Source organism: Aphelocoma coerulescens, chromosome 12, assembly GCF_041296385.1.
Source record: "Aphelocoma coerulescens isolate FSJ_1873_10779 chromosome 12, UR_Acoe_1.0, whole genome shotgun sequence".
NCBI classification, from domain to species: domain Eukaryota; kingdom Metazoa; phylum Chordata; class Aves; order Passeriformes; family Corvidae; genus Aphelocoma; species Aphelocoma coerulescens.
The window spans coordinates 16,910,665-16,936,182 of record NC_091026.1 but is presented as its reverse complement, the minus strand read 5'-3'; the positions used below and the strand labels follow the sequence as shown (position 1 = coordinate 16,936,182).

The window sequence follows — 25,518 nt, the reverse complement described above, 5'->3', positions numbered from 1 at the left end:
ATTCTGGTACCCATTTTGAAAAGCAGCCTCCTTCTTTAACCACCTTCTGTTAAAATGCTTTTTCATAGAACTGATGGTACAGACAGGCCCTACAGTAGTTGCAGAGAAGGTATTTTTTCCTACTAAGCCATCCTCATGGCAACAGCCAGAAATACCCTTCAGTAACCCCTACATGTCAACAAGCTCCATTCCAGCCCAGGCTGTTTGGTATAGCAGTTCTTTCACAAGTCTCTGGTGGGACTGTAAATTCTGGCAGTGTCAAATGCATTTCCTTTTATTACAAAACCATTTTGAAGCCATCAGGAAGATTTCTCATTTGTAAACTAGCACTTCTATATTTAGGATGTTACTTGGATTACAGATTTATTTTTTCTTCCTGACACTGCAGAAATGGAGGAAAATAAAAGGCAGGAACACTAGCAGAGGCGAGCAGGCAACTTTTCAAATACTGGAAAAGGGTTTAAGTTCTTGGAGAAGGGGACTCTTCCTCTGGATTAGAAGGAAGGCCCGATTCCCAGCTTCCAGATGAAACACTGTCCCTGATTTCACCCCCCTGTAAAATGGAAACTCCTCCTCTGGCCAGGCTCACCTGCAGTGTGACTTGTGGTCGCTGCTGAAAGCAAAGGGTCAAGGTGTTACAGGGATGTGGGGTGAAAAACCAAAGATTCATTGAGTGCCCAGTAAGGAGAAGACCATACACTTGCACAACTCCCTATTTCTTCTCTGTTGAAAGCACAAATACAACCTTCTGACCTCTCAGCCAAACCAAGGGAAGCAGATCCCCCTCACAAGGCATCTGCTCCCCAGAGACAGCAGCCTTTTGGAAGTACTGGGCTAAGTTGTTTTAACATGTACACTGAACTACATCGTGATATGGACTTTGTGAGTCAAATAAAATATGACAAATAGCTGATAAAAGTACAGATTTCAGTTTTTCATCTAAACTAAGACACTGGGAGAAGAAACAAGTCACCTGTACCTGCAAAAATGAATACAGAACACAGCTCGGCATGAGAGACTGCTAAATAAATTCTAGATCAAACTAACAAACATGACTGACAGCATAATGACTAATACCCCACGTAAAGCAAAACTCTTTCTTATGGACTTGGGAGATTTTGGTGTCTTGGACTGGATTCTCCCAACTCAGATGAGTTTGTTTTCATCAATTCTGGAATAGCTGGCTCAATTACCTTCTCAGAGTTAAGTATATCCAAGATTTTGATTCCTTGACTAAAACCTGCTCTGTAGCTAAAACTAACACCAAAGCCTACCCAAATGGCTTGGTACAAATAAACTGGGGGAGGGCTGCATACATTACTTCCCAGATCTCTGGATAGACTTTTTTTGGGGGAGGAGGGCACTGTTCCAATAGTTTCTTAAAATTACGGCAGCAGAACAGAGTGTGAAGCTGGGTGGCAAGGAGCTGCCAACACATCAAGCACTTGCAATGATTCATTAGTCCACACTTTGACGAGTTGTTCCTGGGTTTGAAACAACGAGAGAAAGAAGGAACGAGACATCCAACCTGCCAGAGCTCGGCTGAGTGGTTCTCACCAGAACCCAGGTGCTGGAGAATGCATGGGAGAGGCAGAGTCACATCCTGTCCTGTTCAGCACCCTGTCTCCAGTGGGAAAGGACACAAGCCCAGCTACTCTCTGGGGTCTGTTCCCCTCCAGCATCCACAGTCATTAACTGAGGGATAGAGCAACCCCAGTCCACCTGCCCTCAGTGTCTGGTTTGTCCATTAAACTGCCCAATCTTTTTGAGACTTCCAGTACAATCTACCTCCACAGCCTCCTGAGCAACCAAATCCACATGTTAGCTACCTGCTTAAGCTTATTACTTTCCCTACAAACCCACATTATTTAATTTCATGTGTTTACTTTTATTTTAATCCAGCTGAATCTTGTGAAGTGATGGAAAAGTGGTTTGCATCTTGAAGTCATATACATTAACTGGTAGAAAAAAGAATAAACCAAGAGAACAGCCATTGGCAAGGGATCACTTTGATGGTTCAGCATTTGTGTTCAATTATCACCTAACATCTCTGCCTGTGCATTTTCTTTGAATGAAAACATTACCATAATTTCCTATTTATTGAACCCTAATCTGGTTTTCCTATTAAAGCTTTTTCCAGGTTTCCATCCTCCCTTTCCCCACAGAAAGGGTCTTTGAAAAGTTTTTATCAAATGTAATGTGTAATTTAGCTTGCTTCAGCTATTTCCAGATGGCCTGCAGTGTGCTGAAGTTACACACTCATGACTTTCCAATGGAGAAGAAATAAATGGAAGTAAGACAGGATTCCCAAAGCAAGAACCTCGCAAGTACCTCAGGAATTACAATACTTCATTTCTTCTAATAAAATCACACTGAATTGGATTTTCACAGAGATACCAAACACTCCCAATGATTTCACCGTTGTCTACAACCCAAACAGCTTTTTCATGGAAAGAGGGCCACGGCACACGCAGGTATTCAGACTGTTGGCACATCTTACTGGAATCTCTTGCCTGAAAATCCAGCCATTAACATATGGAAGAATTGGAGCAAGTGCTTCTATTTTTATCATACACCATCTTTTCTGAGTTATAATGTTCTCTGCATTAAAGGTATTTGGCAAAAGACAAAAAAAAGACAAAAAATTGTGAATTGAGATCAAGAATTACAGCACAGAGCTTAGCATGGCCATCAGTATGATGGCACTGTTTTCTCTGTAGAATCCTCATTCAAGTTTTGCGCTGCACAGTACAAATACTCCTGCAAAAGGAGCTCCTGAATAGCATTATCAGGCAGCTCTTATAGGAGGACAGCCTGAAAGATCAGGAAACAAATGTGTCTCCACATTCCTGTCTTACACCACAAGCATCAGTAAAGCAAATATTCTGCTTTCGTTACGACAGGTTTTGTCACTTCACCACAGGCATTACTTCCTTGCCATGTCACATCTTACCTGAGACCCTACACCTGTCCAAGGCCCTGCTGCCATGAATCTCTGGGCCATACTGAGCCACCACAAATACCCAAGGGACAGGGCTGGGATCCAGAGCCACAGTTTCCTGATGCTTGAGAAGGAAAGCTGGATGATGGTCACCAACAATGCCACATTTCTCCCAACAACTTTCCAGCACTGCTCAGTGCTTTACCCCACTTGCAAAGGAAGATCCTCACAGGAACCTCCAGGTGTACCTGCCCCAACCAAGTCCATCAAGAGCTCTCTCCTGGGCAGGACAAGGAGCAGGGTTCTGCCAACAGCAAGGCAGTGGGTGTGCTAGGACTCCATCCCATCATGCTGACAGCTCTGCCTCATTGTTTCCCCCTGCAGCCATCTGCTTCTCGTGTCTTATTCTCAGATGGCAGAGCTGCTGTGAAGCAGCCCACCACCTCCCCTCATGCTCACACAGCACCTACCAGCAGCACGGGACGCTGTGTCCCGAGCAGGGACCTGAAGTGTTACAGTAGAATAAGTCATAACACACAGAAAAAAAGCTTTTTACAGAAGATGGTGTTGTTGGAGCTTCCCAGATATACTGCTGACAAAATAATGTCACGTTTCATCACCATTTCCCTGATGTGTGTCAACAACAGGAGAGCCCTCTTCAACCAGCACAGCTGAAAGCACCCTGTATCAAAGTTGTAGGTCTATATTCAAAGCTGCTGAGGAGAAACAAGGTTTATATTCTGATTAATTGTTCAGGACGAAAATATGAGCTCTGACATAATGTAATAGCTATTTTGGCACAACTTTTGAGGAGCATGAGTAAGCAGCCTCTCCTAATTGATGTGCAGATCCTGGAGTGGGTAGTAACTGCATAATAGCTTCATGTTGTCTTCTGAAAGTTAACACAGATGTGAACCCTGTCAAACTAGTCCACAGTTACCAGCAGCAGCTACTCATTGGAAGAACTTAACCCCATTTCATCCTTTATCTAAGTTTTCTGTCTTCCATGGAAAATGGATTAACACAGGATGACTTGGCCACCACAGCCTCAGTCAACACAAACGGTTCCAGGCCTCAGTGGTGGCAGGAGGACTCCAGCAGTCCCTCAAAATCCCTTGGCTAAACACGTGTTTAGCATGGAGCAGCGGAGCAGACAGAGCAGCCACGTGTGCTGTTAGACAACAGCCAACGTGTTCTAAGACAGTTTAGCTTAGTCTGTAGTCAGAGGGGTTAGTGTTAACCTACATTACGTGGTATTTGCTGTGAACCAGGACTTTGCACACAGATAACTCCTGCTGTAGAGCTGACAGTAGTAAATTATTACACAGAATTAACTAAACTATGCTTGAGCTGTAAGATGATTAGCTCAGTGAGCCTGTATTTTTGGGTCATGGTTCCTATGGAGTAAGCATAAAGCTGAAGAAGCGAGCCCTGGCAGGTTAACAGACCACAGGCATATGCTTCTCCTTCATTTCAAAAATATCAAGAATCAGTCACAAAGTCCTCAAACTGCACTCATTGGTAAAGGTGTCACTGGCTGTAAGCATGGTACTTGTCACACTTTCTCCTGGAATGCTGGTTTTAAGACAGTGAAGTTCAACTGCACACAAAGAAACAACCACAGGCCAGCAACCATGCAACTCACACATGACTTCTACCATGTTTTTATAAGGTCAGCAGCATGATTTTAAGTTCCATCCAACCCAGCATAACTGCAAGCTGCCACAGCAGGAGGAGTCTGGCCCACAGTCTGGTTCTCAATCCTCCCCTGAGTTGGGTCTTGTAACTGTGTGGCTGTAGCACAAGTCAATTCTGCCAGCAGATGGAAAACTTTTTATTTTGAGCATGTGTGGTCCTTTCCCATTGAATCAGCAAGATAAACCAATTCTACTTACAGCCGTTTAAGAGCCCAGATCCTTCTCAGCACTGGGCACAGCCATACCTTGCAGACATCAGGTGTAGCACAAAACCACACCCACGTAGTGCAGAGTCCTTCTGACACTTGTGAGGTGAACTTTTACCCCATGTTACTGCCTTGGAAATCAAGCAGCTAAGTAAGTGATAAGAAGCTATTTTTTACCTTAAATCACTCAAATGATAGCAAAGAAGAAGCCTCTGATTTCACATACCTAAGTTAGAGAGGAGATGATTGGAAAAACGCTGAGCCTTCTGCATCTTCGCCTTCAACATTTTCTGAAGTAGACAATGACAAAAAATTGGTAAAAGTGCACTTTAACGTGAGAACACACATTACAGGGCAAAAGAATAAGAGACAGCATTGCTCTGCAAATGTTCATGTTCTAAACTGGAGTTGTTACACAGCACCTGGTTCCCAGACCAAAAAAAGATGTATAATCAGCATTTTGTGCATGCAGTGTCCAGTATAAAAAGGGAAAGCTGTCCCTTATCCCTGCAGTCACCCAAAACTCCTGGGCAGCAGAAACTGGTGCAGTTTTCCAGGCTGTTTGAGAACCTGTACCTTATATCTAAAGGCAAGTCAGCCTGTATGAACTGGTGTGATGCCAGCAGCCCAGTCCTGAAAAGCACAGGACTTACCAGCTGGCACATACCCCACATATACATGCAATAAACTGACACTTTCTGAGGAAAATTAAACCCATCTGTATTCAGTGCCGGGAGTAGTTAAACAGTCCCCTTGCCAGAGGAGCTGGGGACTTGACTTTATAACACTAATGGCTATGGTAGGATGTGAGATATAGGCACAGCAGCATGAAGAGCTCTACTAACTAAATCACAAAGACCAGGCCAATTTTTGTGAAGCAACTCTGCTGCCTGCAGGTGTAATTCTCCTTCATGTACCACCTTCTGTGCCTCTCTCCAACAATAAACTCTGCAGAATATGCTGGAGTTGGAACAGAAAACTTCCATTAGAACAGAAAAGGGGATCTTCATCTTTATACACCCCTCCCAGCCCCTGCACATGCCTCGCACCTTTTGGTAGTTGTACAGTCACAGCCATCCCACGTCCAGACTTCAGAAAAAGCTGTACAATAAACCTCAGTGCAACAAAAACTCAGTGTGCAACATGACAAATACCAGCTCCATTACTAACTCCCAATTTAATTCAGAACATCCCTTAACCTTGCAAGTGCAGAGGCAAGACTGTGCCTTTAACACACTTCTCATTAAGAACGCAGCTTCTAGCACAGCTCCCTGTAAACTGCATATAATCAAATTTCTGCACTACCCTGTTTCGGTTTCTCATTACTGCATATCTTTCATGTTTTAATTCACATGACATTAGATTTGCTGCACTAAATGAGCACCTTCTGAACTCCAGAATAAAATGGAGGTTAATTACTAAACCAGATTTTTAAGTGAGAGTAAAACTCTATTAATGCCTAAAGCAATGCTAAACTTGACAACTTAATTGAAGTTAAGCATTGCACAGTTAAACTGCCCCAACAGCTTTATTCAAGCTGCAGCCCACACATTAAGACCTCCCAGGATCCCACGTTTTACCCAGATGACAGAGGACAGGACTCCTCCTGCTCCAGAATCTTGCATTTGCAGTGAGCCACTCAACAGGCGTTTTGTGATGGCCTTGGAAGCAGATATCCAGACCTCTCCCCCACCTGCTTCTCACCTGCCTCGTCCACACCACTGGGCCTTGGGATAAACGTGGGGAGACAAACAAAAGCAATGGGTAAAAAGAGCTCCCACTTCATGAATTACAGGTAGAGGCAAAAACTGCTATCAAGATCTGCCAACATTCATCACTCACATGGTGTTAATTCTGTCACCAAAGCACCAAACAGCTAACTATGCCACAGGCACCTGGAGAGAGCAGCCATTGCTGTTCACTGTTAACCATCCACAGTCACTCTAATTTACACAAGAAAAGCCCTAAGGACTGCCTAAATGCTAATATCATCCTCATCTAAAATCATGAAGTAAGAAGGACCACTAAGTCCACTGGGTCTCAGGTTCCTTTGGAGCTTCTAGAAGGCATTAAGAAATCTAATATCTTCCCCAAAAAATGCTGCTTTGGGAAATCACCCTTAACTTTCTGCTTATTTCTCAACAGTTATTGGAAATGCAAAAGGAACAAAGTCTGGAACAGTAAACATGGCTTATTTTCTATACTTGATGTTTTGTTGTTGCCAGTCAACTCCAATTATCCAAACATGTCAGAGCTCGAGAATACAGAGAAATTAAGGCAGCCTCAGAAAACAAACTGGAGACTGTACATGGTCACCTCGATGGCTGACACCAAGTAAATCAAGTAAGACTGCTATGGCAGGGCATAGCACTGTGCTCTTGCTTGTTATTGACAGTGCCTTTAAAGATTTTTATTTAATTGCTACACTTCATTTTACCCTGGAAGACAGCTCTGAAATAAACTTTTCCAGTAACTCCAACAAAATTATCATTATGCTACAGAACATAGTCTTTAAAATCTCCAGTTTGTTGGCCCTTGAAGCTGCCAAAAACAATCTACACAAAACTGAAGTGCAGTCCTAGACAGTCAAGACAAGATCAGCCCCAACTGAAGATTAGATGCTCAATTCCATGTCATATTTGTTTAATATAGCTTGGCCAAAGTGCACTGTGTGCTGTCCTGACGAACAGAAACAGCTACAGGTTACAGAAAGCCACTTTGTGCACACTGAGGAACCGATTCTAGAATTATCCCAGAGCAAGAAATGGCCAAAGTTCATGTTTACTATTTTAGAAGTAATTTCAACTTCAGTGTGTGAATTCATAGCAGACAAGTTAGTGCTGGTGCATCAAAGAACAGGAATATTTTAGTCAACAGCCTGGTGGAATTATTAGACATGTTGAACAGCCCAGATAACATCGCAAGTGATGAGCATCTGTCAAATGCTCTACACAAACAACACCAAGGCACAGTTCTGCAGCACTGGACACAACCTCTGCTCTGAAGCTGAAGTGCTTATTAAATGCAAGGGTTATGTTGTAGGGTGCTTTGCATCCATCCACAACGGGCAATGGCAGAGTGAAAAACGAATCTGTGTCACACAGGACTGAATCAAAATAAGGAAGAAAACTTGGTGGCCCTCGAGTCACAACTGAAAAGGATGCAGAAGTTTTTGCCCACCAGGTCTTAAGCTTGACCTGTATCAGTCCATTGTTTTTAGGGCAAAACCCAATAGTGCAGTCCCTTGTTTTACTTCAAAAAGCAAAGCTGAGGGAGTGCAGCTTGGGGAGGAGACGTGCAGCCTCCTGCACAGTCCGTCTTGTGCGCACTGAGACACAGAAGTCAGGAAACAGTTTATGTATAACTCAAAAAATAACCCAAAACACTAAAAAAAGCCCCACACTTTTTTCACTGTGAGGATCATCAATACTGGAAGAGGTCATCCAGAGAAGCTGTGAAGCCTCTGTCTTTGGAGATACTCAAAACCCAGCGTGACATGGCTCTGAGCAATGGAGCTGGACAAGATGATCTGCAGAGGTGTCACCTCAGTGACACTGTGAGTCTGTACAGCCATTGGGAAAAGCTTCAGACTGTTGGAAATAACCGTATTCCAAACTTTCAGATCCTGTCCATGTGACAGCCAGCTTCAGACTTGACAACACTGAGGTTGGCTTTGAGAACAACCCAGTTCTGGATTCAGAAAACTGTGGTCATATCCAGCTCCTTTTCCAGGGAAGCCACACAAGCACTCACTGTGACAGTAGACAAATACACATGTGGGGGGCTGAAGGAACTGTTCTGTCTGATATAAGCATGTGCAGCTCTAAATACTCATCTCAAAAATTATCATCAAGACATCAGAAACTAAATGGGCAGTTAAGTCTTATGGGGGGAAAAAAAGAAAAAAATAGAAACCAGTTGATAGTGCTCATCCTCTACTAAACAGACTATACAATAATTCAGTTAATTCTGCATCTCATGTTGAAAAGATTATGAATTTATCTTTTTCTAGTGGGATTTTTTACTTTTCTAAGTAGTATTTCAATGAAAGTGGAACATATTAAAATCAGTGTCAGGCTCAAAAGTACATCAGATTTAGGATTTTGCCATATGCTGAACACTGTTCTCCCAATCCAACAACACGGATTTCAGCTCAAATCATGAGCTGAAACTGAAGCACAAATAGTCCTGAATAGCACAGCTCACACACTTAAGGCTTGGTGGATCACTCCTGTGTTTGCTACAGGCCTGGGTCTGCAACAAGATGAAATCTACGAGTACAAAACCAATTGAATTATTTAGGATTCTGAAATAAAGACTACACAGAAGTGTTGCACTGAACAAAGGCCTGACTGAGGCAGATCTTTAAACATATGCTTAACTTCAGCTGGCATTTAAGTCTGATTTCTTTCAAAGAAGCCTCATCCTGAACACTGGATGCTTTCTTAGCTCGCAGCTCCAACTATGCCAAGGATTTAAAGTACATTTAGGGGGGAGCACAGTCTATGCAGGCATTTGCTCAGGAATAATGCTTTTGGGAGACACTATACATCATTTTAATATTTCAATTACTTCTACAACCTCAAACAAGACCAAATTGTTTCTAAAATTCCAGCACATAGACACCTCCCTGAATTTTAACTCAAATTCTCATCTTCTTCTAACAAGATGCCAGGAAACAGAAAAGAGCCTGTTCCCAAAAACTTTAATAAAATTCAGTTAAATTATCCAGATGGTTTTCATTCCACAGAAAATACTAAACCAGCAGTCTGCAGAGCATAGCATTTTCTAAATACACAAAATAAGGAGAAAACAATGCACAAATGGAAAGTGCAAATGCTGAGCCCATTATATTTTTGTTCCAGCAGAAATGCAGCACAATCAATACAATCTTGCAGTTCTAGAGGACCCATCTTTCTGCTGCCAGGGGTGCTCTGCAGCTGTAAGCACTACCAAATAAACTGCATGCAGCTCAACCACCTAATTTTTCCTGTGCTACATGCAGAAAGGAGGAACTGCATTCCCACCCACTTAACCTCCAAACCCCAGCATTCATTACAGCACGAGAAGCCAAAGAGCACCTGCTGAACAACCTGTGTACTTTGAATGACTCTGCAAGCAGCCAAATTTAGCAAATTTGCTATTTTCTCCAAAGCACAGCCTGATTCTGTGGCTCTTAAATACAGGGAAAACTGTCTTAGATTAAATAGTGATTACAGATTTAGAATTTCAAGAGCTGTGAAAGTCCTTGCCACAGAAAATAAACCCACTGAGAAGAGATGAGGACAGATACTGCAATTTTCTGTGCTGTGCTATTTAATAAATCTCAATGCAAAGGAATTAAATTACAGATGGGGAAACAAGCATCTATATAATTATATGACAACACCTGGAATCATTCAAATCCACCACCCGCAGAATCAGAAAACTGATCAGCAAGAGATGAGCTGTGAAAAAAAATCTCTCTGCAGTTACAGATGGATATTCATCCCTTTTACCTGGCATCTCACTAAAATGTTTCACAGCAACAGAGCAGGAGTTATCCCACAACAGGGGATGGGACTGGTTATCACACAAAGCAGCACCATCCTGCACAGTACATCCCAAAAATGAGAGGAGAAAACAGGCCAGTGAGCAAACTCAGTACTTAAACTGAGTTTCTTAAACAGTAAGAAATCCCTGAAGGATTTTTTCTTTAGATCATTAGTATGTTTTCTCATGCAGTGCTGCTGGCTGTCCTCATCACCCAGCCAGAAGGCACAGATAAGAGCATCCCCAGCCCTGCTGAGTGTTGCAGCACAGCGATGGCAAAGTGATGCTCTCGCAGTCCTTGGGGAGAGCAGGACCCTTCAGCTCCCCTGAGCCTCTGTCTCTGTGCCTTCATAAAACAGCTCCTCAGGCTGCCCAGGGAAAGCTCTGAGGATGGAAATGGTGGGATTACCAGCTGATAAAGCCACCATCAGGTGCCCCAGGTGGAAGCTCCCTGCAAGAGCCACCTTTTCTCAGTGGCCTTCTTTTCACGGACCCAGCGCAACTCTCAGCACAGCAGAGAGCATTCAGGAACACAGGATCACTGGACCTGTTCCTGTGCAGGTCTATTTATAGTCTCAAGTGGTGCTGCAAGGCAAAATGCCAAATGGTCCCCAGTTTCAAAGAGCAAGTCCCTGAAGTGCCCCACCTGAGAACCAAGAACACGTGCCCCAGACTGGGGCAAGAGACCACTGCAGGCACAGTGACTTGTGCCTGTAGTGGCAGGGAAACTTTGCCTTATGGACATCTTTGCACCCCAGCACAACTCTTACAAGCACCTTCATTAGAAAGGCTAAGTGAGGGATAATTATGACTCCTCCACAAAGGAGGACTGCTTTGGAAAGACAGCAGTTACTGCCTGCTCAGAGGGATCTCTCCCAGAAAGCAGGAGGCTGCCATAAAGGTAGGGTGGCCAATTCCTTGGGAAATACCAAAAAAAGCTGCAAGAAAGACCCTCCCCAGCTCTGAAAATGCCCAGCAGCAACACCAGGCTGCTTCCAGCCAACGCTGGTTTTGTTGCAGGGGCAGCTCCAGCACCTCTGAGATCCTCACAACAGGCAGATCCATTTCACACTTTTCTACGTTACTCGACACACTTGAAAAACACTAAGTCCTTGCTGGCCCACAGCATCTTCAGGGCTAACAGCCCCTAGAGCACAGCTTTGTACAGTACCAAAAGTTGCATTAGCTGGGAACCAAATTATCACTTGCAGAGCAGTTTTGCAATTAGATTGAAACTGTAAATTGTGCAACAAGCTAAATTAAAAACAAGTTTGTGATACAGACATAATCTCAGTTCAACTCCTCTTACTCACCTTACTCCTTTGTAACTCGTTTCTACACAGATTCAAGCTCCTTTTCCTGGACCACAAATGACTTTGCATTCCTAAAAAATTAAGCACTCCTAAGAACTAACGTGTGTTTGTCGTCACTCTTAATATCCACCTTTGCCTGAAGCTTCTTCACCAACACACACCACTCTGAGAGGCCTTTCGGGCATCAGAGTCCATACCACCCTTCAACTTCCTTGCCTTCCTGCAACATTTCAGGACTCCTTCCCTTCATTCAACTCTCTCTGCCCCAAATATCACCACTCTTACTTTGAGCAGGTCCCCATATTTCATGCTGTGACCTCAATTACAGAGATTTGGACAACTACCTTTCAGATGGGGCTGAAAACCATCTAATTTCTGAGCACATCTTACTTGCTTCCTGGTAGAGCTGTTCCACTTCATACAAGTAACTATTTTCTGGAGCAAAGTGAGAACCATCCCATGCAAATACTCTTTTTCTTGTGTTACACCAAGTCACTCCTGCCCCTACCAGGTTCAAACAACACTATATAAAGGCAAAACCGAGTAGCTTCTGCAAAAAAAGACCCCTCACAAAGCCCATGGTTTATTGGTTTGGGCACTCCCAAGGACAGTGGGCACTTTCAATCCTATGTCTTGAGTCATAGTCAGGACTGGAACTCAAAACTTCTATGTGCTGAGTGGATAAAGCTGGGGCAGGGGGGTGTCATCCTACCTGCTCTTCCTCATTTCTCTAAGAGCACACCTGCCTTGGGCACGTCACTCTGAGGAAGGTTTAGCAACAGCTCCCCTGGACCTGACACTCAAATCTTTGAGGGACAGCATTCAGCACCACCAGCAGCCTCTTGCAGCCTTCCCTGGCCGAACTGGGCATTCCCAAACTCCACAGGCCAGTGTTTACCAGCCTGCTTTGAAGCCACCCCGAGTTCTTTAAGGAACCCAGACACCCACCTCATGGGGTTTTTTTTAAATTCCACTAGGCAACAGAACACATAAAAATGAGATGACGCAAGGCTAACCCAAAGCTCCCCTAATGAACATAGCCCCAAGTGTCCAACAGGATGTGACAGGTGGAGGGGCAGGCGAGCCCGGCCGAGGATGAGGTCACGAAATGAGCAGTTTGCACAGCACACTACTAATCTTAAATTCCAAACTCATTATGCACAAGCCTAACAAACAAAGGAGCAGCTTAGCAGATTTACAATGTACCTTCTCTGAGGGTGGAATAATTATTTATCTGATAGCAACCTTCATGATACAACAGCAACAAATAAATAAATAAATAAATAAATTATTCCAGCAACTCTTGCAAACCGTGGCTTCACTAGACAGACTGACAGCTGGAACGTGCCTTTAGCTAGCTGAGCTCAGGCAGAGTTGTAAATATTTGCAACAAATAAAATAAAGCTTGCTAGACTGAGCAGAAACCCAAACACAGTAGGTTAATGGCATCCAGGGAGACACTGCAAGAGACCCACACCCCCCTGAACTCCTTCCAGCTTCCAATGAACAGCCCCTAAGGGTTTTTTTGCCTTTGCTTTTCTCTAAGATCATTCCTTCCTGCACATATACACGTCAATACCATTCTGATTTCATTCTCTCAGGTTGCAACTGTTATTTATCCAGGCTGAAGTTAATAAACATTACAGAAAAGGTTTGTATTCCTAACTCAGCTTTACAGCTGCATATTACCATGCAGTGACACATCCAGAAAAAGCATTTCCAAAGTCATACTTCATACAGGATCTCTCCTTTATTTAGATAAAAACCCAAAGAATCCTGAAAGGAAATAGTACATGTGCACAAAACATGCTCAGCTAGGCTCTCCCACTCAGATCTCTCAATGATCCTGTTCCACTTCTATGGCATTATTCCGACCTCCCAGTTTGAAGCACCAGAACCACATGTTCCCCTTGCCCATATTCCCAATTTCTCACCATCTGACAGTTTCCAAAGTCTGCTCCCAACTTCTCACCCTGAAACAGTACCTCCGGCCCAAGTTTTTTAGCTGGCTGCTTCTCCTCCAGAAAGGATCACAGTAGGTCCTGTTTTCTTTATGCATTTATATGTTAAAACAGGATGGCTGGCAGTAAGATTAGTAGCAAGCATTGATTGCTCCTGTCTCCATCCTACAAAGCATCCTGCACCTAGGACATTCCATTTGTTCCCACATCTTGTTACTTTTCTCCAACCTCCAGACCCCAATGCCCCTGCCCTACTTGTTTCCCCCATTCCTGCAGCAGCTTGTGTTGTCACATATTTGCAAAGAAAAGAGACAGCATCTCAGAATTTGGGTTACAGGCAAGCTTTAACAATATACTATGTTATCATCGTGCTGCTTTAGACACATTAAAACTGGCAAGCTTCCAGCACCTAAGTATCTTAGAGATTATCAACATCTTTCCAGGAACCCAAAATAACAATATTCACCCAGATTTTCTCAGAATTCACCCCAAATAAGTTATTTAATGTAACAGCAGGCCAAACCAGGCACTTAATCCTTGCACAGAGACAATGATTGCCTTTGCAGGTTTGAACAGACACAAACGTCCTTCCGACTCTCCAGAACTTCAGTGCTCTCTTCACAAGCAGCCTCACAGGGTGGTCTCAGAAGACCAGACCCCCAACACACTCCCCCTGGCCACACCAGCCCAAACAGCAGGTTCAGGTGGGTTTATGCCCATTTTGTGCCAGAAGAGCAGCACAAAGGAAGGTGCAACATACCTGTGAATCTAGATCAGTGTTTTTTGGAGAGCAGTTAAGGAGGATGAATCCAGGTCTTCCCAGAGGTGGCAGCTGCACCATTATCTCCAGTGCAACTGTTTCCCTGAGCTGTAATATCCCTATGAAATACCAACAGCAGGACTGGGCTCCAGCCACCTGACACCGCACCTGAGGTGCTCTAGAGTAAAACAGTCTGAAAAATAGGCACTTGCTTGTTCTTGATGCTCATTTCTGCAAGGAACACAGAATTCATAAACTCCACATCTGCAAATGTATGTCTGCCTGCACTGTAAAGGAATAATCTTCATGGGAACTGATTTAAAAAAAAACTTGTTTACGGTTAGAGGCTGCTAATTACAACATTAAAATACTAGCCCGAACCCCACATTACACTTGCATTCTGTTTTACATAGCAGTATACGTAACAATCATCACAGCAAGCTGCTCTGTTGGCTCATGCTGGAAGAAATAATTATATATCACAGCAACACAATTTTGCCCTTCAACCTGCCAGTCCAGTCCATGCAGCAGCTGTGAGCAGCAGGTCAGGGTGGGGGGAGCCTACAGAATGTTTCTACATAATCACTTACCAGTGAAGGAAAAAAAGCTAAAAACCATCAGCCCCTGGCTTGCATGCTTGGCAGAAAGCTGCTAACACAAACATTACAGCAGCCCTTGCAGCAGGGATGTTACCAGAAAAAATGAGCTCGATCCAAAGGCATTATTGGTGTTGAAGTACTAGCTGGAAGTTGTCGTGCAAGCCTTCCTTAGTAACTGTCACCATTCTTGTGCCTGTACCAGTGATACCAACACTGTCCTGTTTCACCCGGACACTACTGTGACCTCTCTGAAACACATATTCTCACATGAAGCCCACAGACAACAGTGACTAAGGCCTATGCAAGTCCCAAGCTGAATTTCTGGGCAAAGATACTGAGACAGAGCCTTTCAAAAGGCACCCCAAAACTGTTAGTGCCCACTCACAGCAAACAGAGCCTTAGGGTGCCTAACACTGAAAACTGCACTTAACTTCTGCCTCAGATGGGCCAGAGAACAGGCTGACCTCTCCCAAGACTTTGGTTCCAGTGAACCAGAATATTTCAATCTTGACACTCAAAGCAGCATCAGGTTTTTTACAGCTGTTGCGGATAAAGCAGTGGCATTGTTATTTATGAATATGCAATAAAATCAGTTTTCCTGTGCTGTTTTTTTCCCCAGTATGAAATGAAGTGTAAAACTACACACAAGCCACTAGTTGTGCTGTTACTGTTTAACTAGAGATTATTAAAAATAAATCATCACAGTTCTCGTATAATGTGATAGTGATGCAACAGTTAACTGTCCAGCAAAATCTGCCATTCCAGGCTGCTTAATCATGTTGTCTTTGTTACAGCAAAAAATTACATTAAGACACTGAATTTTTCCAAGCAAAAACATTACAGCCTGTGTATATCAAAAACTTTTTGATTCCAAAATAGAATGAGACAGACAATAATGGCCAAGAGCCTGACCAGCTTAATGGAAGTTGGACTCTCATTTTGTTCCCAGCACTGAAACAGCAGATTGTTCACAAAAGACAATTAAAAGCCAACAATTTCAATTTTTTTAGCAGAAAAGTAAACAGAAAATTACTCCTTCTGTTTCATTTTCAACGTCTTAAAGCATGTTGCTTTGAAAAGCAAACGTAGAAACAAGATGGCATCGTTAAGTGTCAGAACAGGTTTCTCTTGTACCCTCATTTTTAAGTAGCTGTACTGATTTCTTCCCAATCAACTTTTAATCAGAGAACATGGTTAAGAAGATGAATTTGCTTGTAAAATCTCTTCTGCAAATCTCTTCTGCTCTTGCTTCCCAGTTTTCTTCTAGCTCTCCTGATCAGACCGCACAGCAGGAATTAGTCATGTTGCCGACCACCACGCTGGAAAGGACCTCTGATACATTGCCCTAAGTGCCAAATGAAAACACACACAGTGCACAAGAGGCTCTGCAATGACTTCTAAATGACAATGGGTAGGTTCACAGCAGCCCCACAAATTCTAGACCAGAAGGTTATGAAATGACCTCCACTCTACATGGGGTAATGAGCAGTACCAGGGCCAGTCCAGCTTTCCATCAGCAGGGCTGCATAGGCTTACTTCCAGCCTTTTAACAGACAGAATATATTGATTCAAATTATCACCTGGAATCTGTAAATCGACAGTAGCCAGCTAGGGAAGTTTCCTTCTCACCAGAAAAGTACAGATTTATTTCAAGCAGAATGCACATGTACTTACACACAACTAATGCAGCCAGCAGTCTGATAAATAAAAAGCAAACACATGTGCTTGCTAAAAGATGCACAGTCGGTGCAGCCAGCTCGGCCTCAAAATATCTGTGGCCTCTCTGATCAGCTTGGCAGTCACACAAAACCCTCCCGAGGAAAGCAGGCCAGGGAAGCAAAAAGGTGATGCTCAATAGTTCGTATCAAAGCAAATGCTGAACCGAATTTCATGGGCTATTTCTGTTTCCTTGCTAAATAGCAAAGGCCTACTGCAAATAACAGAGTGAGAGTTTTGCAGGAGAGAAAAGGTCACCCAGGATCTCTCACCATGGAAAATGCTGTGCTACAGACAGGGAGCAGCACCAGCTCCCTGTGTAAAGAAATATACAGAAATACCACTTATTGTCTCCACATGTTTATACAACAGACACTCCAACTGCAGCCTTTCCTTTTAAGACTGTTTTCAAAAATAAAAAAGTACAAAAAGATGTGGTGAGGGTTTCCTTCCCAGTGCAGCGAATTTGAGGTGCAGAATAAACATGGAATTATTGAGTCACTCACAAAAATGTTACCGGAGAGATTTCAGAGACATACTTCTGGCTTAGCTCTACTCCCACTGACGTCGGTTCAGACTTTTACCACTGATTTCAGGCAGTGCTGGCCTACGTAGCACTTCCAGCTCAGCTATTATTACCTTTTAGTTTAAAATATGTAATGTTCCTCTGTAACAGACGGAAAAATATTTCAGGAACTTTTTAAATCTGTTCCTCCAAGATACATTTTTATTTTTTTTTAATCACACTGAGACACGGTTCCTGGATGCAAGAACATGTGACCATGTTCTAAATAAAGGATATTTTCCACTTCTTGCACAACTGGAACAGATATAAGCAGTAGCTTGAACAAACTGCATTGCAGAACCCAACCAGAATATAAAACACTTGAATAAGATCCATAAATAGCAGTAATATGAAAAGACTACCTCCAATAAGGCACAAACTCAATGTTAAGCCTAATGTAATCAAGTTCAAATTCAATCACACTGCAAAGTTCATTTACAAAATTTAATTTGATCATCTGCAGGCTAAGGCACTAAAGCACTTTAGAAGAGTCCTCTCTGGCTCCAGAGTAAGCACACATTTCAAATGTGTGTGTCTATTTGGCAAAATTAATATTTCCTCAACAATCATTGTGTATTAAAAGGGAAGCTTTAACTAAATCAAGACTTCCGTGTTGACCACTAGATAAGAGGAAAAAACCAAAAACGAATGCTTTACAGAGGATCCTAACTGGACAGAGATGAGGCACCAGCTGATATAAGTAAATTATTGAAGGTTTGCACAACGAAAAAGGTCTTTGGACAGCAGGAATGATGACAATTTTATAAAGACATCACTGCTTTAATAATGACAAACTCTACATCTCAATGCTATTGCTCATAAAACAAAAAAAAGCTTATTAAGAAACTATCATGCAAATTAAATGCATTTCCTAATATTTTTTCCACTTATATATAAATACTTCAGTAACTGCATCATTTGGGTGCTTTTTAACCAGTCTGAAAATATAGGCAACAGAAAAGGGCACAAATGGCAGTAATTTATCTGCAGGTTTTATTAAGAGCATGGCAGTAAATTACAACAGCTGACAGTAATTTGCTGGTGCTTGTGAGGACCATCCAAATGGACACACATTGCAGAGAACAAAAAAATACAGAGAAAATCAATTTAATATAGAAAATTTTGCTGCATTTGCCACACCTGGGTTGGTTCAGATTGCCCTGTGCAGAGGCAGGCTGTACAGCCTTTACCTCCAGATACCAGTTTGACATCCAAAACATTGCCAAATGATTTAAAGAATCCACATTAGAGACATAGCTCAAGCCTCCAGCACCCTGCTGACTGCATGCAGACATGTCAGGATCTGTGTTTACTTTTGGTAATAAAACTCCACCAATTTCATTGTACACTGTTTGTACCAGGAAACAAATCTTATTTGCTTGTTCATTACACAAACACATACATATTTAAGTGTATGTACTTGTAGATTAAAACTATTATCCTTTGTGAATATGGCAGGAGAGGAATAAAATATGAGTATGAGGGGGGAAAAAACAGATCTCATTGTCTTACTGGTAGTCTTAAAGCCCATTTTCCTCCCACAGTGAAAAGTGACTCTGAAAAAACCAAAGCAACTGAAACATCATCTCAGTTTTCAAAGACATTCAACCATGGCAAATTCCAGAGACCCCATGAATGTAGATATTACTTTGCCCAAGGATCTAACTTCTCATGAGTCGGGAGGGTTTGGGAAGTATGGGTTTGACTAATCTATCTCAGCCCCATGTATCCTCTCCACCCCCTGTGATTAAAGCTTTTGCTGGGCTTACATTTTGACTTGGCTTCTAGCAGTCAATTGTGGCTTGGCCAAAGTTAGTACAGTATTTACTGCAAAAAGCTTTTTATTATTGGACCCCTTGGAGCTTTGGATTGCAGACTTGAATTATGAAATAAGGATGGAGTAACTGCGAGGGCACACTGGAGGGGAGAAACCTTTAACTGGATGTCACATATTAGAAAACAAGCAATCTGGCAGGAAGCAAATAAAGAGTTTTGCTGAGAGAAGGACAGCAGTATCAGCAGGGCTTAGTTAAACTGGTCAACAAAACTGTTTCTTCTTGGTTCAGACCACTGACATTCTTACCTATTTCTGAGCAGGATGGAATTTTCTCTGTACTCACAATTTCAGCTGCTATGAGTAAGCCCAAGATGCTTCTCAACTCTTATGGTTAAAAGATCAGAGAAAGCCCTGAATGTTGCTAGGAAATCAGCAGTTCTCACCAGGGAAAAGAGCAGATTGCTGTTTAGACTCAGCTCCTCACATCAGCTCTGGTTTGCCTGCTCCCCAGGCACCCTTCCAGAGCCAGGCTGCGGAGAGGGTAAGAAAGCAATTCCCATGGCCACAGTCCCACAACTACACCACGTTGACCTGCTGCTATTCCACTCACTGCTATGCAATTACTCCTGATTTACATCCACAAGAGAAAGCAGCAGGGTGATGCTGATACCCTCGATTATTATCAGTCAGACAGGTTCCAGGCCTGAGCAAAGCTGAAGGACTACAGAAGTCCTCTGAGATATGATCACGAAACAAACAGGTTTGTGAGCAACTTCTGCCTCCTGTTATCATCAAGTTTATCAGCCTGGCTCCAGGGACAGGTTTATATGGACCTGGCAGGGCCCCTGACTCCTTTGCATCTTCATCTCCCACAATACCAGGATGACAACTGAGTACCTCTCCCTCGAGGTACGAGCTGTACGTGAGCTGGGCAGGCTCCACACTGAGGTTAATGTGTCAGTTCACTATCTGCCAGAAAAATCGTGGATTGTTATTCCACCCTCAGGGCTCCCTGTTCTCATACACATGGGTACATGTGGAGCAACACGAGGCAGACTGGGACAAGCTGGTCACTCCTCCAAAAAGCTCCCCTGGAAACATCAGGACACATATTGGTCTGAAGCACCACCAGGATGTCAGGGTGACAGACCCCTTTAAACTCAAAGGGTAGGCACTGCTGTCTCTGCAGGAATATCAGGTGAGGAGGTACTGGGGAAATTCACTCCAGGGAAGTTTGAAATGGCAACATTTAGAAGACAGTAAAATACTCCAGCGCTTCATTAGAGTTTATTCACTTCTCTCAGGGAGAAGTGAACAATGGAAGGCTGCACTTGGGTTCCAAAACATCAAGTCAAAGGAATTAAAAGCAGTTGCAACATCTGTGCAAGGTCAAATGCAGACCTGCTATCCATGCTCACACCAGGAAAGCACAGACAAACTGCTGACTACAAAGAGGACAGCCACAAAGGGACAACTCCTGCACACCAGTTAGGACACGCAGCTGGTACGAACAGGGCTACTGGACCACAGCAAAGTGGTCATGACTGCTGCATTCCACTGTCAACACAAGCACTAAACCCGAAGCCCTGTGTGTCTCTCAGCTGCCTCCATCACAGGCGGAACCCATCAGTGCCAGTGAACCCCATCTGCTCTGCACATTAGCCTGGCTCTCAGATAATTACCTGGGTAATGGCAACTTCCCTGCATAACCTTGGGGAGCAAAGGAGTTCTGGCAACTTCAGTTTGGTTGCATGGCCTGTCAGGCTGCACAGCACCACCACTACCTGCACCACTACACAGCACCACCATTTACCTGTACCAAGGGTTCAGTGTAAGCAGGGCTGCTGTAAAGACAGGCCACAGGAGGTGGCCCCACATCTGTCAGCCCTTTTGACAGCAACAGAATTTTAACACCTTTTACTACAAACCTTCAGTGTTTCTGAAGCATTCAGAGGATGATCAAAAAGTCATTTATTTACTTTGAAGTTTGTCTGACAGGCCGTACAATCTAAACTCATTCTAGCACTTTTTGGTTTTAAATATTTACATTCTTATTCATTTTTCCACTGCACACAGATGTACAAAGAGCAGTGTTCAAAACTAAAACATGAATATAGAGACAGGCTAACAACAGACTTGATTACAAACACGATACACTTGCAGCAACGACCTTATATTCAGCAGAGTGCTGCTTAGGAGAGTGTTGAGGTGAAATGGAGGGTTCCTTGAATGAAAAAACGGAGGGAGAAACGTGACATCGCTGCCAAGGTGGATGCCCAAGGTGTGGGAGAGCACTGACTTTCTTTTTCCAGCAGTAGGACGGACAACGGGTCGCTCACAGCCCACAAGGGAGGGAAACACACACAGACCGCCTTATTTCCCTTTACACAGCATATCTACGCGACACAGCCGCTCCAGATAAGCAAACAGGGTCTATCTGAGGGAAAAAACACTCTAGGAAGAAAGTGACCTACCTAGCAAAAGTTTCCAGTCCCCAAGCAACTGCAAGTAGCAAACCCGTTCTGAGGCTAAAAAAAAAAAAAACAAAAAAAACCAAAAAAAAACCAAAACCAAAAAACCAAACCAAACACACAAACGAAAAAACCCCAACCAAAAGCCAAGCAACCAAAAACAACCTTAGATGCTACAACTCCTTGCAACCCCTCCGCGCTGACCCCGCCGGGGGTTCTCGGCCGCGGCCAGCGGCGCTCACCGGGGCAGGTGCGGCCCCGGCCTCGTCCCCCCTCCCGGCGGGGCTGCCCCGGGTGACAGCCGGGCCCGCACGACCAACAATGCCCTTTACATAACGCGGGCCCGGCCCGCCCTCCGCCAACAACGCCGCTATTATGGCAGGGAGCGCTCGGCGGCCGCCCCGCTGCGCAGCAGCGGCCGCGGGGATGCTCCGCGCCCGCGCACGGCGGGGACCCGCGCCCCGCGCCCCACCTGCTCTTGAGGGGCTGGCTCTTCAGCTCGTAGTACGTCTTGGGCTCCTCGTGGAACTCCTCGCCCACCTCGAAGTCCGGCACGATCCCCGACTCCGCCTGCATCGTCGCCGCGGCCGCTGCGAGAGGGAGAGACGGGAGGTTACGGCTGCGGCGCCGAGCGAGCCCCGGCGCGCCGCCCGCCCCGCTCCGCTCCGCTCGGCTGGCTCGGCTCACACACAGCGCCGCCCGCCCCGCCTGGGACTTGTAGTCCGCCCCGGGGCCGGCCCGGCCGCCTCCGCCCGCCGCGCACTACAAGTCCCGCCGCGCCGCGCCGGGAGGGCAGGGCCGGGCCGGGCCGGCGCTGTCAGCCGGAGCGCGGGGCCGCCCGCGCCGCCCCGTCCCGTCCATCCCGCCCCGGGCCCGGCCCGGCCGCGCGCGCCACCTGCCGCCCCCTCCCGGCCGCCACCCCGCCCCGCTGTGACGTCACGCGGCTCTGACGCCACAGGTGCCGCGCGTGACGTCACGCTGCCCGCAGCACCCCAGCGGCGGCGGCGGCGGCCGGGGCCTCGCCCTCCGCAAAGCGCTGCGGGTGTCCCTAAAATCACAGAGTCACGGGATGGTTTGGGCTGGAAGGGGCCTTAAAGCCCATCCGATTTCAGCCCCTGCCACGGGCAGGGACACCTTCCACCATCCCAGGTTGCTCCAAGCCCCGTCCAGCCTGGCCTTGGACACTGCCAGGGATGGAGCAGCCACAGCTTCTCTGTGCCAGTGTCTCGCCACCCTCACAGCAAAGAGTTTCTTCTTCATATACAATCTAAACCTGCTCTCTCTTAGTTTGACTCCATTCTGCCTTGTCCTGTCACTACAGGCTCTTGTAAGAAGTCCCTCTCTGTCTTTCTCATAGGCTCCCTTCAGGTATCATGAAAGGACCAGCGGGAAGGGCTCTTCATCTCCCCTTGGGAACATCTGGCACAGGCAGTAGATCCAGCTGCAAACAACATTCCCATACTGCTGCAGACCCAGGAATCAGCCTAGCCAGGAGCTCAGTTAGAGGGGAGGGTGTGATGGGTTTGAATGCCCACAGCAAAGGTCAGCTGGCGATAGAATGTGGGACATTTATTGTGACTTACTTTGAAAAGCAATGAGTGTTTGCATCCCAAGATTTTACACTTTTCCAATTAAGTTCCCAGCACAAGAACAGACAGCACTAAGTAGCTTCCTCTGAACTTTACCTGCCTTTTTATAAAGAGTCCAAAGCTCATAAACATGGCAAAGAAAGGTTCAGTAAAATTGAACATTTGAAGCCAGCTGGGCTTCAGTTATTTCTGACAGAAAAGTTTTAATGCCACCTCATCTTCCAGTTTGGCTCCTGGCATGTTGGGATACTAAGAGCAGATAATCTCAGAACACGGAGGTGGGAAGAGCCTCTGCCACACACCATTGAACCCACACAGGTGCCAGTCCCAGGGAGAGCCAAAGAGGGACAGCTGGGTGGAAGGGTGGCAAGGAGGTCTTGGAATGGGAGGATTTGGATGGTGTCAGGGATTACAGAAGTCCTGTGCCTGCTCAGCCCCTGTGAGTGATGGGGTTGGTCCTTCTGTGGGTTCAAAGACCCAGGACGTGGAAGATCCCATTCAGAACTCATTAAATGATTCTGTTTGGTCTTTGTTGTTTTTTTCAGTTTGGGGGTTGGTGCCGCAGGAAGGTGGATTTCAGGAATGGGGCTCTTTCCCTGCACTCATGAGGGGCCTTCTATCAGCACTGACTGAGACTCAGGACATCTTTAATTTCTTTAATCTTTACAACACGGAGGGCAAGAAACCTTCCTGAGCTCTGTCTCCCTATCTGCTGTGACAGGGACCCCTCTCAGTATAGAAATTCCATAGAGCATTTCATTCATGGCATTTTCCCAGAGCTTTGACCTCACTTCATTAAGTCATAGCACAACTCAGAGATCTGGGACATTTGAGCACGCTGTTGATAACTGATGCCTAATAATTCTGGTGCCATCATATCACTCACAGCTAAAATCACACCACTCCTGTTGTGCCAGTGGAACACCAGTAACTCCAACACCAGATAAGCCAGAAAAAGAGCCTTTTCCATACATCCCTTTCCTCTGTCACAACTGCCAAAGCTGCTCAGTGCTGCACCAGGGACTGCTCACACCTGGGCAGCCAAGACTCCTCCTCATTTCAGGCAATGTGAGATTTGATAAAATAAACCCAAGAATTTTAGCTTGCTTCAGAAATTTAAGTCCCAGATTTTATGCAGCTGCCAAACTCCGTGCAATGACTTAATAGCAAGAGTAATTACTTTAATGAATCAGATACAACAAATGGATAAGGCCCTGAAGAATGTTCTTTTGAGCCCACATTGGCAGATGGCTGGGATGGCTCGACAAAGGAGTAGGCTTGCTAACAGTGCTTTGGGGGAAAAAAAAAAAAGGCAACCAACAAACAAACAATAACAACTTAGAATAAACCCACTGCTCAGCTACATTTACAGCCTGAGCCTCTGTGGGTTAGAGGGTGTTGCTGAGGAACTGTTTTCACAAGTGAGGAATCACTCCATGATTTGATGAAGGCAGTAAACAACAGGACTCACCTCTTTTCAGTGATTTTGCTTCTATTTTTCCAGGTGTAAAAATGAGATATTCTCTTCTGCTCTTCAAAATGTACAGCTTATGAGCCTTCAGCTCTATTTTAATTATAGCAGTAGTTCTAAAGAGCAAAGAACTTTTATGCAAATACGTCCCAGGCAATGCTGCTTCACTTGAGATCCCACAGCTTCAGCAGGGCCAGTGCAGCTCCCAGGGCGAAAGGAAGCTGGTTTACTTCTCATCACACCATGAATCTTTTGATTCCATCTTGCAACCTCTGTGCAATGCAAAGTTTTACCTGGTGTTCAGATCAAGGCAATTTCTCATTGCACCTGGGCTAACTGGGAACTTCACACTGCTTTGCTGAGTCACACAATGTTCTTCTATTCATAATAGATGTCATCCATGTTTATAGTATCTTTGTCTTTAAGGGTGAAAGAGCAATGGTTCCACTATGCCTAAGCACGATACTAATATGTAAGCATGCCCCAAAACAAAAATGATGCTTAAAAATTAATCCTGTTATGCCAATATTGCAGTTAAATTGACATAAAGAAGACATGCTGCAGGGTTTAGATTTCTGTAAAGTTACTGTCTATAGCTGGAATTCTGCACAGCTCTGTTGATTGTTTTCCAGTTATGAATGTCAAACTGCTTTAGGGAGGTGAGCAAGAACGATTATCCAATTTAGCAAAGTGAAAAACAAAACACAGAAGGGTTATTTGTCAAACATCAAATCAGTGGCAGAACATGAACTTCAATCTAGTGTTCACATCATGGGCATAACCCTACTAAAGCTCTTGCTAGCTAGTATTTCTGTAGAATTGTCACTCCCAAAAAGGGCAATGGCCTAGAAGCAAGTCCCAAACACTCTCTAGGGGGTAAAGTCAGGTTTCAGGAGGGACAGCCTTCTATTCAGGCTCAC

General features: G+C 44.6%; 1 protein-coding gene across 5 annotated transcripts in view; it reads right to left on the bottom strand.

Annotated features, from left to right (window-relative positions):
- Positions 1-24,662, bottom strand: part of MITF (melanocyte inducing transcription factor) — a 104,000-nt gene extending 79,338 nt beyond the window's left edge. For 2 of the 5 annotated variants that reach the window (XM_069027417.1, XM_069027420.1), the window contains exon 1: positions 22,011-22,219. In XM_069027417.1, the coding sequence (XP_068883518.1) occupies positions 22,011-22,114 (104 nt within the window). In that variant the 5' untranslated portion in view covers positions 22,115-22,219. The other 3 variants (XM_069027415.1, XM_069027416.1, XM_069027418.1) reach the window with 3 other exon arrangements.
- Positions 24,663-25,518: the final 856 nt, after the last annotated feature.